Source organism: Centrocercus urophasianus, unplaced genomic scaffold (assembly GCF_019232065.1).
Source record: "Centrocercus urophasianus isolate 14NV4802_14NV808 unplaced genomic scaffold, USGS_Curo_1.0 seq_30, whole genome shotgun sequence".
In the NCBI taxonomy this organism is placed as follows: domain Eukaryota; kingdom Metazoa; phylum Chordata; class Aves; order Galliformes; family Phasianidae; genus Centrocercus; species Centrocercus urophasianus.
Window position 1 is genome coordinate 4,222,182 of NW_024884867.1, and position 16,037 is coordinate 4,238,218.

The window sequence follows — 16,037 nt, forward strand, 5'->3', positions numbered from 1 at the left end:
TATCGGCGCTGAGCCGCGCTGCTTCGTGGGGAGCAGCGTAATGGGGTTTGGTGCCGTGGTAGGTGTTGCTCTTCTTGGCACTGGGATCTGATTCTCGCGTAACTTATAACAGGCCACGCTGAAGGCGGATTGCGTCAACAAACCGTTTGCTCAGAGGTGCCACGATCTGGAAACGGTGATAGAGGAGTTTCCTGCCAAGGTGAGTGGCTGCGGCCTTCCCAGCAGCGTACTGCCCAGCACAGCCCCTGGAGCTCTCTGGGTTATGGTTGTCTTTGTTCCTATTACTCTTTCCAAGAGTTAGAATCGTTAGTTCAACCTCAGAGTCGGAAGGAACCTCTGAGGGCCATCAGTCCAACTCCCCTGCAATGAACGAGGGTACCACACCACAGATTGGGTTGCCCAGGGCCTTAACCAGCCTTGCTGTGAAAGTCTCCAGAGATGGGCTTCAACCACACCACTAGATAAAGTGTTCCATTGCCTCACTACCCTTACTGTAGAAGAGTTTTGCCTTCAGGGAATCTCAGGTGAAACAGTGGGCATTTCCCAAGTGTTGAACAAAGGGCTGGTTCAGTTGACTGTGCTTCATTTATGCCTTTCAAGCTCATCTACGTTTTACAGTGGCGTGCTGCTGATTGGTGTTGTGGCAACTCCAGTTGGAACAGAAGACAGATAAATTATTTTGGGTGGAAGCTGAATGATCAATAACCAGTAGTAATCTGGAAGCAGTAATAACTAATCCTGTGTTGTTAATAGCTGGCAGAAAATATCTTTGTGTATTCTGAAGCCTGCAATAAAGATTCCTTGAGTAAGAAATCATAAATGCTCTAGCTCTTGGTGTCTGTTCTCCTGGAAGGAACTACATGGCATTTTCCCGTGGTTGGTGGAGAGCATTTTTGGTAGCCTGGATGGCATCATTGTGGGCTGGAACCTTCGCTGTTTGCAAGGAAGAACAAATCCTACTGAGTATTCTGCAGCTTTGGATTTTCTGGATCCCAGGTAAGTACAGCAAAAAGTACTGGGAATAACCAGTGTATAACTTTTCTACAACAGTGCCAACATATAATCACAGAGGTGAGACAAAAGAGAAAGCTTACCATCTATTTTCTTTTCAATACTCATTTGCAGTGGTCCAATGATGAAGCTTGTTTACAAGCTCCAAGCAGAAGAGTACAGATACGATTTCCCAGTCTCTTATCTTCCAGTGAGTAATTGAAACATTTGTAAGAAGAGAAAGTAGATGTTGCAGCTATTGGAACATTGCACACACTTCATACATAAGGTTCAACCTAGGTCATGTTATAGCATATGTTTCTCATTAAACGGTTGCAGAGGAGAATTCCCAGCCATAAGCACTGTAGGAGATGGTGGCTGTCAGCAGTTAGATGTTTGTTCTGCTAGACCAACAACACTGCATTGTGATTTCTGTGTCACCAGAGAAAGTGGTGCACTTTATTGTGGTTACCAGTAGTCCCAGAATGGAAAATAGTTTTCCATGCTCATCAGGGAGCATGGAAGTGGCAGTGCTTTGACCCCATGTGTCTGAAGGTCAGCTGCTGTTTGGATATGAAGTATAACATTTCACAGCTATACAAAAATGATTATCTGCCAAGTTGTTTCACTATATTTCTTCTATTCTTACTGCATATTACCTAGATCCTATTGATCTCAATATTTCCGTAGTTTTTAAGTAAAGAAATCATTAATTATGTAGTAATTGTTACTCCACAGCTCAGTTACCCTAACAAAGCTATCAGATAGACACCAGTATGCTGCTGCTCCCACTCAACTGGAAGAAGTCTTAGCGAATGCTTTTTTTCCTCGCATTGAAATACTCCTTTTCTGTGAAGTTGGCAGTTACCTAAAGAGTGTGTGTTTGCACAAGTAATTACTGCCATGCAGTGAAACCTCACTGAGCTGAATTTTGAGGTGTTCCCAGAATGCTGCAGAGTTTGAGAGTCTGAAAACATTCGCTGCAAGTTGCTGACTATCCCAACTGATATTCCATTGCTCTCTCTTTCAGGGTCCTGTGAAAGCATCAATACAAGAGCAGGTTCTACCAGAATGCTCCTTATACCACAACAAAGTCCAGTTCACCTCATCTGGTGGTTTAGATTTGAATTTGGCTCTAAGTATCCTTTCAGCAGTTAGATGTGAGAGTCAGAATAAGCCAAAAGGTTTGTTAAATTTGTTGCTATTGCATTTGTTGGAAGCCATCTAGCTGCAACTGTAAGGGTTTCAGTCTGAGACAAGCTTTCTCTATTTGTAGCAAGATGTGTTTACATTCCTCTAACTTACTGGTTATGTTCAGTCAGTTGGAAAGCAAGAAGGCAAAGCTGAATTTGCTGTTAAGCTCTCTAGCAAATTAACTTGCCCATGACAAAATGGAAATATAATGTCCAGTCATCATCCCCAGATATCTAACAGCTGTACCTGTTGTTTTTTCTATTATTTGTTCCTTGACTCTGTTATTCCAGACCCATTTGAATATTACATGTTTTATTTTGCAATTAGTTTGATTACACAGAAGGTAAGTCACAATTTTAAATAGTGTGAGTCCTTTGTGACAGTGCTTTAAGAGCCTTCTGAAGGGCTGTCCAACTAAATGGACAGTTTTATGTATACTCCTAGAAATTCTTATTGCTTCAGTTCTTTAAGGAAATGATTGACAGATGGAATACTCATCTGGAGGGTACCAGTAAGCAGTCTGTCCAATGATTTGTGAGTGTGAAGCAGGCAATGGATTCCAAATGAGTTTTCTACCAGTAACACCTTTTGTACAGTCAGAATCATGGTGGTATACTGTGCTGTCTGGTTCTTTGGTCCCTCTTTCTGTTGTTAGCTGCACTGCAGCGCACTGTGCTCTCCTCATGCTGATTACAGTCACTGCAGCAGTTCCCAGACAACTCGTTATTCTACTTGCTGTTTGCCTGTTTCAGAACTCACCCATCACCCAGCATATCAGCCCTTCCAACAGCGCTTATTTCATCTTGGTGGACACGTACCTCAAGTGTTTCCTACCCACAGAAGGAAGTGTCCTTCCTCCACCTTCTTCAAACCCCGGGGGAGCCATCCCTTCTCCTACTCCCAGGTAATGGCTGCAGTGCCACAGGCAGACTGTGAGAGTGCTGCTTAAAGAACATGGCTTGTTGGAAATAGATCTCCAACAGGAAGAGAACACCTCCACTCTTTATCACCTCTACGTGCTTGTTACATAATTACAGAAATAAAATACATATTCATTTAAATGAAATCTTTATGGTAAAAGTGAAAGTCTGAAAATTAGCTATACTTGGAACAGAAAAGGTTAAGTACGTGCAGCCAAACCTGTATAATGAGATCACTGCATTTTGAGTGCTGTCAATATTAGCATTTTATGTTAATGTAGAAAACATAGAGCAGTAATACCCTTTATAATTGCATTTTGAATGCATTTCATAAACATGAACAGAGAAGGGAAAAAACACAACAATAGGAGAATGTTATTTTTGTTTTTAAAGACAGCATTACTGAATATAACAAGGGCTGTGTCAAGCTGGCTCAGTGCAGTGTGAATAATAATGTGGTGTTGGATTTTCTTTTAATTTAAATCAAAGTGACTTGTAATTATAGCATCATTCAGAATGTTTAAGATGTGCTATCAACTATGCAGTTTTCTTTCTTAGAGGCTGATTTTCAGTTAAGAAACCAGTGATCAAAAGCAGTGATATATTTCTCTGTACTGAGGCTTAATGATTTCAGCACTTCTGTTCATCTTTAAAGGACTCCAACCGTGCCTTTCACTTCCTATGGCATGCATCACACCAGCTTGCTGAAACGGCACATTGCCCATCAGCCTTCTGTGAATGCTGACCCAGCTTCCCAGGAGATATGGAGATCAGAAACACTACTTCAGGTAGGTTGGATGTAGAGAGAGGGGGAAGGAAACGACACATTGCCTGCTGCTGAGGAATTTTTTTCCAGATTCTGATTCTCTCTATATAATTCTTTTAGATGTTACATCAACTCTGTGCCTTAAGCGAAGGTTAAAGGCAGAAAACTTGCTTTTCTTCACCATCAGGGAAGGGAAAGGAGAATCTGGATTTAACAGTTGTTCTGAAACAAGTTCTTAACACATTGCTGAATTCAATTACTAATGTTTATTTAGCAGGTGCCAACTGTACACCAACAGTCACTTATCTTGATTAGTAGATGATAACTTGAAACATCTCTGAAAATCTGCATGCCTATTTTCAAGTACAGCTTAGTTTCCGAATGACCTACCATGGTCTTCATGATCTAGTTTGTGGCTGACAAGTGCTGGATTATTTGTTCCCCTCACTGAAAAAATATTTGTTTTGCAGATCTTTGTTGAAATGTGGCTTCATCATTATTCCCTGGAAATGTATCAGAAAATGCAGTCCCCTCATGTCAAGGTAATAGATTGTATTTCGTTCACGTACATCATCTGATGTTTGATTTATCTTGGTGTAAATCTTCTGTAGAGAATTTTTTTGGTATACTGTTGTGAAGGAAACAAAATCTAATGACTGTCTACATGAGTGTGTCAGAACTGCTACTCTCCAGTTATGGAAAAGGTTCCAAGTGTGTCACCCAGATTTGGCTTCATTGAAGAGGTAGTGGGGGTTTGTTTTTTTTTAAAGAGGAATTTGTGGGATGGTCACAACAATATCAAGAACCAAAGTACTCAATGACTAGAAAGACACCACTGTAAAGCCAGGTTAAATTGCACTGGGGTGAAATAACTGCTAAAATAACCTGGAATTGATTTCAAGCATAACAGCAATTCAGAATTACTGTTAACCTGAGAAATCAGAAATTTGTGTATCCACCTTACAGGATAAAGCCAAATTCAAAAGGGAAAGATTACTGAAGTGTCCTTGAGTTTTAAGTGTGTAACTGTTTGTATTCCAAAATAGATTTTTTTCAGCATAAAATGGAGTCAAAAGCACTGTGTGGCTACAGAGTTCTTGGCCATGTAATGTGTGCTGCTTTAAGCAGTTTGTGGGGGCCTGTCCACTAAAACTGTTGTGTGTAAAAACTGAGTATGTAACAGGGAGGCTAAGATCAAAGGCACTATAAATGCAAAAGGAACTTTAAGGAGAATATGTTGATCTTTAGAACTGTTTCTGAGTTTAGTGGGACTTCTGTAGGAGGGGAGAAAAATACAAAAACTCTTCAGGATTCATTCTTGTTTGAAAGAGCAATGAGAGCTGATTAATAGAAATTTTACTCCTTCACCAGGCTGTAAAGTAACGAGCATGTATGTTTTGCTGGGGAAGAGCTGCTGGGTTCTCTTTAATCTTAACACTGCAGTCAAACTCCAAGCTCCTATTAATGCTGAAGCTTTCATACTTGAGAACCCCAGCAGCATGGCTGTGCACCAGTGCTTTGCTTGTCTGTATGTCTGTCAAGTCTTTGTGCATCAAGTGCTGTGCTTAAGCCAGAAGTGATTGCTAAACTTCTCTCCTCTGTTCACCCTCTGTATTTCAGATGCTCTCTTAATTAGAGAGCAACAATTTAGACAGTAATTGGTGATAGATGAGTCCTAGGAGAAGCTTAAAACTGTTGAAAAATCACTTTGTGCTCCTCTGTGAGATGCATTAGGTTGCAATTTGAGGCCACTGCTGCCTGATAATACTACTGTCCTTTATGAGAAGCAATCATGGATGTGCAAAAGAAGTCTTTTTTAATGCCTGAAAGGGGAACAGGAATTTCTTATGATATCCAGAAATGGATGAAGGACCACTCTTGCAGGACCGAGGAGAGGTTCCATTTGAGTTGGGGACAGGACTGTTCAAAGTCAGTGTTGCTTAAACTAAGCTTTGTAGGTTGATTTTGGGAGAATAGTCTGCTTAACAGTTCCTCAAATGAGGAAGCAGAATACACTGAAATGCAAGTTTTGTTTTAACCTAAGAGTAAAAGAGTTTGATTGGAAATCCAAGATCACTCTAAACATTATTTATAAAATGACTACTAGCTGTGCAGATTCACTTGATGCCATTTATCCTTCTGTGTGTTTGGGAGGAGCAATTAGTGACTGGGTCCTTGTATCCTGAGACCTGTTTCACCACTGGTGACTTGAAATGGTTAAATATTTGTACTGGAGTGTGGTGTGAGGTTCCACAGAGCTTGCTCTTTCTTTGTCCAGCAGACAGACTTGTTTACACTGATGGGCCAAATCAAGTCCCAGATACCCCCTTTTTTACTGTGAAGTGCTTCAAGGAATAACAGATTTTTCTTAAAACTTATTACTCTCATGTCATTGCAAGTAGAAGAGAGGGAATGGGAATGAGTAGTAAAGAATGAGAAGGTACTTTCCTACTTTACTGTTTTGAATTCATCCTGGATCTGGTTCAAATCTGAGTTGTCACTGCTCATTATGCTGAGTTTCACTGCTCTCTCCATTAATTCAACTGTTTCCCTGTTCTTTTACATTCTCCATTCATTTTCTCCTCATATGTTCCAGAGCCCAAGCATGCAGCATTTCTTTTCCTATTATTCCCTTCTTCTGTAATCACAGTGAACTCTTACTAAAAAGTTGTTGATGCTTTATGTAACAATTCCTGACCTTGCAGTGCCAGGTGCCACAGGCCCCAGCAGTGCATGCAGAACACCCGTTAGGTGACAGGCTTTTGCTACTGATGCTGCAGCAGATGATGTGCTCAAGATGTTGAGGAACATGCAGTAACAATTCTACCACTCCAAGAAGAACATAAAACCAAAAGATACCAATCTGGCACTAGAGAAGATCGAGTAAGGACTGATCAGAGACAGCAGAGGTGTGATCTGGAGAGTTAGTTTAGATGCCTGACAGTAGTTGTTGGGATGTGTTGTGTACATTGCTTTATGTTCGTTCATTAATTCATTAATTTCATACATGTGTGTCACTGTTTGCCACAGTATCCTGTTCACCATCACATTGTCAAAAAAATTCATCCAAGAAGGGGAGTGGAAGAGGCTTGCAGGGATTTTAGTGTTAAGGCCATTTGCATGAGCTCATAACACCGTACATTAGGTCTCTTGCTTGCTTTTGTGTGCACTTGATGTTTCCCAAACAGTAAAAGCAATGTCCTCTTCTGAGGAAATTCACAACCTGCAAGCCTCTCAGGTGGGCTTTAAGTAGAAAGAAGGTGACTGAGGATTTGTCTGAACTGGGAGCATATTGATCACCCTAACACTCATCATGAAAAGCCAACCTTTTCTCCTCCTTTCTCCTTGGGAGAAAGAAGAAAATATTTATTTGAGTTTCTTCCTGGTACACAAACCCTGCTTCTCTAGCACTGCAGGAAAAAACAATAAAGGTTTCCAACTAGCATAAAAAAGCATGCATAAAAATAAACATTTACTAACTACTGGGGGGAAAAAACACTACAAAGCCTTGCTGCTGTATTCAGCTTCTGAAATGGGGAGTTTGGATCAGTTGTTCTTATGGACCTGATGTAGCTCCATGGTTTATTTGGGAAAAGCTCCTTATCCCACACCACTGCCTGCTCTAAGGACAGCAAAAACACAAACTCACAGCCACAATTCTTTCACTCCTACTTGTATTTGCAAGTTGATAAAGGCTATGAAAGGCTGTGGAATCACGCTACTGAATAACAGAAAGGATACTGTGGCTGCAGTTGTTATTGTGACATGTTGTTCCTGACTGTATTTGTGATGTTCATTTTTCCCCACCCCCTTCTTCCTTGGGCTCATTCTCACTTTTATTTTTTTTCTCTTGCTCCCTTCTCTCCTTTTTCCCCCTCACCCCTTCCTTTTTTGTTTCTGTTGTCTCAGCTGGAGGTTCTCCACTACCGACTCAGTATCTCCAGTAAACACCACGGTAGTCCTGCCCAATCCAGCTACCAGGCCCTCCACGCATACCAAGTATTACCATCTTTTCATTTTGTTTCCTTTTAAAAAATCTTGTTCCATCTTACAATCTGCAAAGCGTGCTGGTGCTCGTGGAAAAAGGCACTGCATGGTTTAATAACCTGATTGAGTACAAACTACTGAGGTAAAATACACTTCCAGTAAATGCAGGTAGTGAGAGGTACTAGCAAAGGCCATGGAGAAAGCAGTTAAAGTTCAGTGTGTATGAGGACTAATTGGGAACTACGTATTTAGAATGCATTCTTGTAATGCACTGTAGGAGGACATTTGTTATCAGCTGTGCTAACAACTTTTGACATCCAAACTGGCCTCACTGATTACACACTTCTGCCTCTCAGAAACTAATAATTTAAGCAAACCTTGAATGGAGGAGTAGATCAGAATTGGCATGGCTGCAATTCAGAATGAAAGTAGTTCATGCCTGGTTTGTTTGGGAGGTTTTTGTTGTTTTCAGCCAGTGAAATGCCATGGGATAGTACTGATCTGTAGTGGCAGTGTGAACTTGATTGTCCTGCTCTGCAAAATGACACAAGTGGTACACTTGCAGATTGTTCAGGAAATGTGCATGCAAGAACATTCCTGTTGGAACGGATTGCTGATTTCTCTTTCCTTACTTCAGTCCTTTATTCATTGGGTTTTCATTTTGGGAAAGGGGAGGGCTAAAAGTATGCAGTATAAAGCTCTTATCACATTGCAAGGCTCTTTGGCACTACATGAAATTTTCCTGCTTTTAAATTTGCTGTTTTTGTATAAAGTACTGTGAAATCTCAGGATACTGCTTAAAAAGGAAAAAAGGAAATATTGCTTGGCTGCTGCTGCAGCCTAACCTGAAGTCTTTGGGGGGGAGGGGGAGAAAAAGTTATGAGGAAACCCTTAAAACAGTAACATTCATTGTTTTGCTGATCTGGGCTAGGAGAAAAATAACTCCTAAGTGAAAAAACTATTGTGACCTGAAGTCATGTACTGAAATGGTATTTCTGCAGGTTCCAAAACTACTTTCACGTGGAGCCTAGAATTTCTAGAGAATAACACCTATTGGCCTATAGCAGGATATTAAATGTTTCTGATTACTTCTGGACATCTCTATCTAAACTCCTTAGGACTCCAGATAACATGCTTACATAGTCTGGGCTGTCAAGAACACAAGCAAGACTTTCCATAGAACTGATAACAGGTTATCTAAGGTTCCTTGACTGGAACAGATTTGTCTGTACCACATTAACAGACCTATCAAGCCTTGGTTCTTTTCCTGGAGACATCTTTGTAGTCCCTAACCCTAAGAAAAACTTTTGATGCGATAGGAAATGTAAACATCTGTCTTAATTCAGGCATCACAGACAAAAAGGACACGCACATATAATAATTATATGCATGTATGTACATACATAGCTGTAGTAGTCAAGAAACAGAGGCTTTTGGTATGAAATACAGTTAGTCCTTGTAATGCTATAATGGGATGATAATAGCAAGGTGGCAAAGTCTTTGACTACAGCAAGAGAACAAGCCCAAATGCAGCAGCCATGGATACAGAAATGAAGGAAAAGAACTGCTTACCTTTGGAAAGCCTCAGGTAGGTAGGAGGTCTCCAGCAAGAGATGCTTTCACCTTCACTGCCAACCTTTAAAGGAAGGCCACATCCTGGCTCCACCCTTTCTGGTCACTCAGGTACATTGCTTGCACCTGAGCTGTGCTGCCCTGCCTTCCCTAGGTGCTCAATCACTGGTTCAGGCCATGACTTAGCATTTCCACTACAGTCCCCTAGAGCTGTATTCAGAAATCTTACCTCAGCATGGCTTCATTATGGCATTCTCGAAGCCTCTTGCAGCTACTAATACATTTTTCCAGCATCTTCCATCATACTTGCAGCTGCAACTTTAGTTTCACGTACACTCTGCTTGACTTTCTAGAAATACGAGAGCCGTGAGTCTTAGAATACAAATGGTATCTTAAAATTCACCTTCAGTAGCGGATTGAGGTTAGCTCACTACTCCTAAAGCAGATTACAGTAGCAAAGGAGTTAACACTTTGTTTTCAGACTGTGCAGCAGCCCAGCTCTGGTGTTGGGCCTAGGAGAGCTAGTTCCTTTCTCACCACATTCATCTCCCTGCCGTATCACACACTCGCTCATTTGTTAGCAGAGTCACTGTGCCTCACCATCACTCCTTGTGCTATTCCTGCCTGGCTACTTCTACCTGTAACAGTGCTAGAAGTAACAGGATCGTGCAGGAACTGGAAGCAGTACATATTCTTTGCATGACTTTCTAGCATTATTCTTTCTTATAAGCCATATGAGTACCAGCAGAGTAAGGAGAACTCTAAGGAAAGTCAGGCAGGAGTGTAACAAAAGGGGTGTGCTATTCACAGCAGCCAACTTAAAACCATAATGAAAGGCTGAACACTCTTATTTTAGATAGGCTGAAATCTACACAGATTCTATTGTTATACACACCCATAGAGAGTGCTACCTTGAAATTCACTGCCTTAGAATACCTCAGGTGCTTTTTCTTACAATCATAGTGAACTGATCATGGCAGAAGCCTGATGCAGTTTGTCCTGGGCAGCAAGTCTGTCTAAAGTTACCTGGCACCAAACTACAGTGAAAAGCTTAAAAGAAAGAGAGCATTTATGTTTCAGTTTCTATTCTGAAAATGCCATTTTTCTGAATTATCTCCTGGAGTGTTAGTGTACAGTGGTAGTGCTGACTCTCTTCCTGCCTTCCTTTAAATCCAGGAATCGTTTAAGCCCACTGAAGAGCACGTGCTGGTGGTAAGACTGCTCGTGAAACATCTGCACGCTTTCAGTAACAGCCTGAAACCAGAGCCTCTCTCCCCTTCGGCCCATTCCCACACAGCCAGCCCCCTGGAAGAGTTTAAAAGGTAAGTAGGTGCATGAGCATTCTGTCTCTGGAACAGATAGTTTTTCTACTATCTCTGTTTTCATGAGTTGTTGGAGTTGTTTTGATAGTTAAATTGAGAGGTGCGTTACTCAAAGTACTGAAGTATGTATGTGAAAGATTATGGATAACATTTCTCATATTCGTTAGATAGGAAGTCAGCTTCAGAATGCAGATGTCCTGCTGCTAAGCTAGTCTTGTTTTGCTACCAGTCAAAAAAAAAAGAAGATGCTAACAGGATTCCTAAGCTGAGGTTAATGGAGAGTTTTACACATCAATTTGAGTTGAAATTAAATGGCTGGTAGCTTCAATTAAGGGAAAAAAAAAAAAATTGGCTCAGTCTCTTCTGTATTTGCTTTTCTGGAAGTGGATTGGGTTGTTAGTTTTAAGACTTACTGCTGGTTTGTGTGTTTGAACTCAGGCTGTTACTGAATCCGTTCACAGGGTTGTGATTCCTCGGTTTGTCCAGCAGAAACTTTACATCTTTCTGCAGCACTGCTTTGGTCACTGGCCACTGGATGCCTCTTTCAGAGCGGTACGTACCTGCTTATCTGAGAATGCACTCGACAGAACTAGTGCTCAATTACTGCTGCTTAGCACCATTCTCTTGGGTGTTGTTTTGTTGGTTTTTTTTTCCCTGAAGCAGTGAAATTCTTTATATAATCACATACATTTAATGTTAGGGAAAGAGTATGGATGTATTAAAAAAAGACTAATAGGTTTTGTGGCAGCAGATGCTTATTCTGACAGTGAAAGTGGTGGCTGATTGGAAGGAGTAGTTACTCTTAAAACAGATACATTCTTGCAGGTATTAATTTCTTCATTGTATCTAATACAGTATATCATAAACAGAAGTAATACAACATTTATGATAGCAAGATCCTGCAAATACTATGTTCTACAAGGTTGTAATTTAATTAAGAGTTGAAAAATTAAGGATGTAACAGAGACAGGTATTGCTTAATAAAGCTATAGTCAGCTATATTGCATTTTTTGAGGAATTCATAGAAGGCAAAACGTCAGCCAAAAAACTTTACAGAGCCCATGGCTTCTGTGCAACTAAGACTTTACTGGTTTTTATGTGTGGTTTTTGCTTAGGTTCTTGAGATGTGGTTAAGTTACTTACAGCCATGGAGGTATGCTCCTGAAAAGCCACCTCAAACTGCAGAGCTCTTGCCTCGCAGCGTGTCAGAGAAATGGTAAGTAGGAAAGCAGCTGAGAGTCTGAAACAAGTCTCAAGTTTATGCAATCTTGAGTACACCACCAGGATTTCAGAGAAGTATTCCCTAATGTAGATTAGCTTCCTGCACAAGATCAGAAATTATTTCTTACAATACCTTTTGTTCTGAGAGTATTCTTTTGTCTCAGTGCAAACAGCTCATCTTTTCAGAGATAGTACAAAAACATTCCCTTAGTGAATTCCTAAATAATTACTTAAATAGCTGTACTCACAAATTCTGTACTCACTCCTTACAGGGCTGCCTTCATTCAAGAAAATCTACTTATGTATACTAAGCTGTTTGTAGGATTTTTGAACAGAACTCTTCGAACAGATTTGGTCAGCCCAAAAAATGCTCTGATGGTGTTCCGAGTAGCGAAGGTCTTCGCTCAGCCCAACCTAGCTGAAATGATCTTGAAAGGTAAATGGATATTTTGACATCTCATGCTGTCCCGTCTCACTCTTTCATCTCAATAGGTACCAACCTACCTCAGAAGTACTGAATAGATACACTTTTGTATTTTATGTGCCATTTTACCCTTCAAATATCTGCATGTCTTCACGTTAGTTTGTAATACTGGTTTAGTATGTCTACAGTCACCATCACATTTCATTCCACAAATTTTCCTTGAAGAACGAAGAACGCAACATTGGGTGTTTATCATAAAGTTAGTATTTGGTTATTTAAGCTCAGGGTTAGATAGTCTTATACTCAGTGTGTTTATGCTTAACAAAAGAAGTAGGCAGGTAATCACATTTGCATTTAAGGATAACTAGGAAACAGGAAATTCAGGAGAGGCAAGATTTAACAAGTATTAAAGTATTGTGATTCTCCAGTGCCTTCAATGAAAACTAATTATAGACTTAAAATGCTATCTGTACAGTTGGCATTTAGATACACTCTGATTTAAGAAAATGTAAAACACCCTAACCCAACAACTAACCCAGCAACCTTAAGATGCCTTGCAGCTAGACTTTGTTCAGCCAAAACCTGCAATATCATATAACCATCTTCACTACTCCTCTCAAACTTTAGGAGAACAGTTATTCCTGGAGCCAGAACTTGTTATTCCTCATCGTCAACACCGACTTTTTATGACTCCCACACTTGGTGGAAGCTTCTTGTCATCGTGGCCTCCAACTATTACAGATGCCTCATTTAAGGTGAAGAGTCATGTTTACAGCCTGGAAGGACAGGACTTCCAGTACAAACAGATGTTTGGCACAGAAGTCAGGAACTTGGTAAGCAACAGGCATCTTGTCACGTGTCTTTTGATTTTGACAAGTGGTCTCTTAATTCTGAGCATCCATAGCATCCATGTTACAGAAGTTAGCAGTGGAAAACTTCACTCTACTCAGCTGTAAAAATCTACTTACTCTTTGGTAAATAAGTTAACTTAAGGGCTTGCCAGTTTCTCTTTTCAAATGCTTGCTATGAACTTCTGATTCAGTGTATGGAGCTATGGAGCAGTATCCGTCAGCCAGTCTGATAACTCTAGCAGGCAGAGGAAAAAAAGAAAAGCAGGTGGAAAAAAGAAAACGTCTTAAATATTTCAACCTCAGTGAATGTATGTTCATTGGAAATGCAACTACTGCAAGTTAACATGAACTAAGTGAGCAAGTTTGCTGGGCTTGCTCCCTGTCAGGTGTGAAGGCATGGTTTTATCCACATATATTGATGCTTAAAGGACCTTTACAGCTCATGTTTAATTATTTTCTTTGTTTCAGGTGTTAAAACTGGCTCAGCTGATCTGCCAGGCACAGCAGACAGCAAAATCCATATCAGACCATTCAGCAGAGACAACAGCTAGCCATTCCTTCTTTTCATGGTTTAAGTTCACACCATCTGAGATGAACGGTTCCTACACTGGCAATGACCTTGATGAAATTGGACAAGACAGCATCAAAAAAACAGATGAATATTTAGAAAAGGCACTGGAATACCTATGTCAAATCTTTAAGGTATGCAACACCTCCTTAATAAATTCTAGTGAGGCAGTACAAACAAGAGTCAGGATTCCTCAAATACACTTCTAGCTCTCTTACACTTTTTGGATCGCAAAGCCATCCAGTGACCCTGCCAGAAAACCTGTAAATATCACTTGGGCTTGACTTCACCTAAATGCTTCAAAATACATTTCATTACAGTCTCTACATACATTTCTACATAAATAGAACTGAATTTCTAATTATCAAGTCCACTTTAAGTAACCATTTTATTGGACTCTTCTGTAGTTTATATGAAACCTCAGTCTTAAGTCGTACGTACTCTCATGTTTACAAAGAGACAGCGCACAGCCTAGACTTGAAAACCAGTCCCATATCTTCTAAAGGTAAAGAACTACAAGAAATAAAACATGTACCTGCAACTCTAGATAAAAGGATGAAGTAGATATTCTTTTTTTATTTAAACTTAGAACAGGTTAAGTTCTGTTTTCTACATACACTCATGATAGAATTGATGGAAAAGACAGCTATTTTGGAGCTCTCCTGGAGAAAGGGGATATCAAACAGAACACTTCTCTGGGATTTGATAAATATGGAAATCAAGACTTCACCTCCTTTTCATTTTTAACAGAGGTGCTTTTAGGGATTTCTTGGTACTTGTGCTGGCTGTCAAAGGCATCCACTGCTAAGGAGTTTGTGAAAGGAGAGGTAAATGAAATACATCTTCTAAAAATTACTTTAACACTGTGTCATTCTGCAATAGCTGAATGAAGCCCAGCTGACCCAGATGATGATGAAGTGTGGGACGGCTCAAGATGAGAATGGAAAAAAACAGCTTCCAGACTGCATTGAAAGTGAGGATGGCCTCATTCTTACACCCCTTGGTCGGTACCAGGTGAGAAGAGAATCATTCCATACTGCTGCCCTAGCTTGTTCTTGAGAAAACAAGTTGTCCTACATCCCAAAAAATGTAATTTTTCTGGGAGTAAGAAAGCTGCCAGTATAAAGGCATTTCAGTGGGAGCTACACTCTACAGGCTTTATGTTTTCATTTCTAGATGATAAATGGCTTACGTAGGTTTGATGTGCAGTATCAAGGGGACACTGAGCTTCAGCCCATACGCAGTTATGAGAATGCCACTCTTGTCCGCCTCCTGTATCGTTTATCCTCAGCACTCAACGAAAGGGTAAGTACAGCACTGCACTCCCTGCAAACCCTGTTCTTCATCACATCTGCACATAGAATGCTTGATGCTTAATGCTTTGTTCTTGCACTCTCCCCTTCATTGCGGGTGTGCAGTGGTATATGCTAATAATGGATGTGTGCATAAATATTTCCTAATAGCATTAAGCCTGCTAGTTTAACTCTCATTTTGCTTTCCTTACACAAAGCACTCAGAATATTTTAAATGCATCTTTATGTTTGAGCAAGGAGAATATAATTAAGAATTAATATTCCTAAATCAGGATAAAGCAAGTCTTTTCCTTCCTATAGGCATTATAGACTCAAGGGAAGTCCAGAGTTAAATAGAAGAATTGCTTTTAGTGTATTTGATGCATTCTTAGAATTTCCTGTAACACTTCCCCCCTGTATATTCATGCTACAAATGAAGAAAATTGTAAAATAAAGTGATGCTTACTTTATACCATTAGTTGCAGTAGAATACTAACGTTTCAATTTTCTTACCTCAGTTTGCTGAGCAGATGGAAGTGCTTTGCTCCAGGGAAGATTTTATTGGCAGATTTTGTTGCTACCATCTTACAAACCCTCACTTCGTACACAAAATCAGGTACAGTCCTGTGCTGAAGGACAGAACAAACCGGAACTGGGGACCAAGAATCAGCCTGAGGTTTCTGGCTAGCTACAGGACCCTTATTTCCTTGCTAATGCTGTACTTCATTGCATCCTGGTTTTATATTGGGCCAGTGGGCTGCACGTTCATTATCCTCTTCAGCTATTTTCTTTATGCTGTAATAATGACTTTCTTCTTTGAAGGACGGAAACCACATGAACACTGAGTTTCTCCTGTCACTATACTTGTAAAAATAAATGTTCAAAGGATAATTACCCTAGGATAGCCAATGAGTAAAATGTTTGAATTAT

The 16,037-nt window shown here is 40.2% G+C and overlaps 1 protein-coding gene across 1 annotated transcript; it reads left to right on the forward strand.

Annotated features, from left to right (window-relative positions):
• Window positions 1-40: 40 nt before the first annotated feature.
• On the forward strand, window positions 41-16,006 carry SMPD4 (sphingomyelin phosphodiesterase 4). Its single transcript, XM_042829078.1, has 19 exons — window positions 41-58; window positions 113-199; window positions 854-996; window positions 1,126-1,201; window positions 2,021-2,129; window positions 2,475-2,527; window positions 2,937-3,088; window positions 3,760-3,892; window positions 4,341-4,412; window positions 7,780-7,869; window positions 10,606-10,751; window positions 11,213-11,303; window positions 11,867-11,967; window positions 12,245-12,408; window positions 13,024-13,229; window positions 13,716-13,949; window positions 14,698-14,829; window positions 14,992-15,120; window positions 15,626-16,006. The coding sequence occupies exons 1-19, from the start codon at window positions 41-43 to the stop codon at window positions 15,950-15,952; spliced, it is 2,463 nt and encodes an 820-aa protein (XP_042685012.1). The 3' UTR covers window positions 15,953-16,006.
• The last annotated feature ends 31 nt before the right edge of the window (window positions 16,007-16,037 follow it).

What these genes read in the sequence shown, in the direction of transcription:
- SMPD4 (XM_042829078.1), top strand. An exon ending in AGGCCCTCCACGCATACCAA is followed by an intron (nt 7,870 to 10,605) that starts GTATTACCATCT and finishes CTTTAAATCCAG; the next exon opens with GAATCGTTTAAGCCCACTGA. An exon ending in AGCTGAAATGATCTTGAAAG is followed by an intron (nt 12,409 to 13,023) that starts GTAAATGGATAT and finishes CTCAAACTTTAG; the next exon opens with GAGAACAGTTATTCCTGGAG.